At 45.7% G+C, this 1,575-nt stretch overlaps 1 protein-coding gene across 1 annotated transcript in view; it reads right to left on the bottom strand.

Moving 5' to 3' along the window:
* Window positions 1-1,443: 1,443 nt before the first annotated feature.
* The window catches only part of wnk4b (WNK lysine deficient protein kinase 4b), a 72,248-nt gene continuing 72,116 nt past the window's right edge, over window positions 1,444-1,575 (bottom strand). The window contains exon 21 of the mRNA XM_047808237.1: window positions 1,444-1,564. Within this exon, the coding sequence (XP_047664193.1) occupies window positions 1,444-1,564 (121 nt within the window). The remainder of the gene's footprint in view (window positions 1,565-1,575) is intronic.

Genomic DNA, 1,575 nt, shown 5'->3' with positions numbered 1-1,575 from the left:
GCTTCATTACTAGCGCTGTTCTCAGATTAGCGAGGCGAGCTAACGGTGCTAGCTACATACACTCACCCGAGGAGCCAATGACCTCTACGTCTTCCCGAACTTCTTCAGGATGTTTTTATACGTATATAAAGAGTATAAAGAATATTTAAAGTAAAGGACAAGGAGATAAGGAGAAACCACGCTAAAGTTTTTCTACAATGCAATAAATAAGCACTCATTTCACAGACAGAGGAGTTAAAGCTGTGATTTTAACTTTATTGCATCATACCTCATTTACATAAAATGGAGAAAAAATGTCATTGGTTGCCGAGTGAGTGCTCATCTTTGTCTCGTAACATACGTAGCAATAAATAATGCTGAGATGAGGATTTCTGATAAACACCACTGACGAAGTCAGAAATGAGGAGTGAAAGGTAAAACGAGGGAGGATAAATGTGTTAAACCCACTAAAGAAGCTCCGCCCCCTTGTCCTACACCTCACTCCTCATTTATTAAGAGCGTTCTAAAATAAACATCAAGCGACAGATGCTCCATCATCATCAGTGAAAAGGCGGAGCCAGATCTCTCGCTACAGCTTATAGATTCTCGGCCTCGCTCGATCGCGACCCTGTGACTCACGTGTGAGGCGTGACGTGAGGCGTGATGGATGAGCCTGTCTCTTCAGAACATCTTCAGACGTCAATAAAAGCCAAGCCTGCATCGAAATACGGCGTCTTCTTCACACACTCACGCTCATGGGCCATGTTCTGCATACTGGCTGGTGTTTACACACCGTAACGGAATAAACAGAGAGGTTTCGGTCGACCTCGTGTGAGACGCTCGAACACGTTATTAACCCTGCAACGTCGACGCTTTCGGAGCGCTTCGATTTTTAGTCCCGTGAGCATCCCGACAGTCCACCAGCACAATAATCGGAATTGGATTTCTTTTCACATGGCTGCGTGTCTGACACCTCCGCCCTCACCGACGTCTCACTATCTATCATCCACCCCGGGCTCAGTCCTTCACTCGGTCACAGTGAGAGGACGTCGGGACAGACAGAACCTCCTCGATTTTAGAGATGAGTCTCAGGGGTCCTGAGGAAGACGAGGGCTTGTAGACCTAACGACTCTAATTAGCCTATTGGCAGGGTTCCTGTAAGAAGAGCACACAGGAAGTCACGCTAAGTAAACATCACAGCGTGGGGTAAATCGAAGTGGGATTTCATTTAGACTTGTAGGGAAAGAAAAAAAGGCAAGTCTGGAATGCTCAAGAATTTTTACAACACTGTGCTGAGGCCTTTTAGCTAAACAATGGACTCTTTGAAGCGCGCGTCTGAATCACGTGACACTCCGTAAGCGACGCTCTGACAGCCGAAGCCTACTCAGCAGTCTTACACAGAAATGACACGAAGGAAGCTCTGAGGAAAGACAGATAAATATAAATCTAATCCATCATCTAATCCTAATAGAAGATTTTGAAAGCCGTAGACGTTCGTGAGCTCGCGAGCTTGAAATATTCTCGTTCTAACAGCAGATCATGAAGGATTTGTGATCTCAGTGTGAGCCAGACATCCACGTTCACGCTACACAATCG

Source organism: Tachysurus fulvidraco, chromosome 24, assembly GCF_022655615.1.
Source record: "Tachysurus fulvidraco isolate hzauxx_2018 chromosome 24, HZAU_PFXX_2.0, whole genome shotgun sequence".
Taxonomy (NCBI): Eukaryota; Metazoa; Chordata; class Actinopteri; order Siluriformes; family Bagridae; genus Tachysurus; species Tachysurus fulvidraco.
This window is presented reverse-complemented; position numbering and strand designations above follow the sequence as displayed.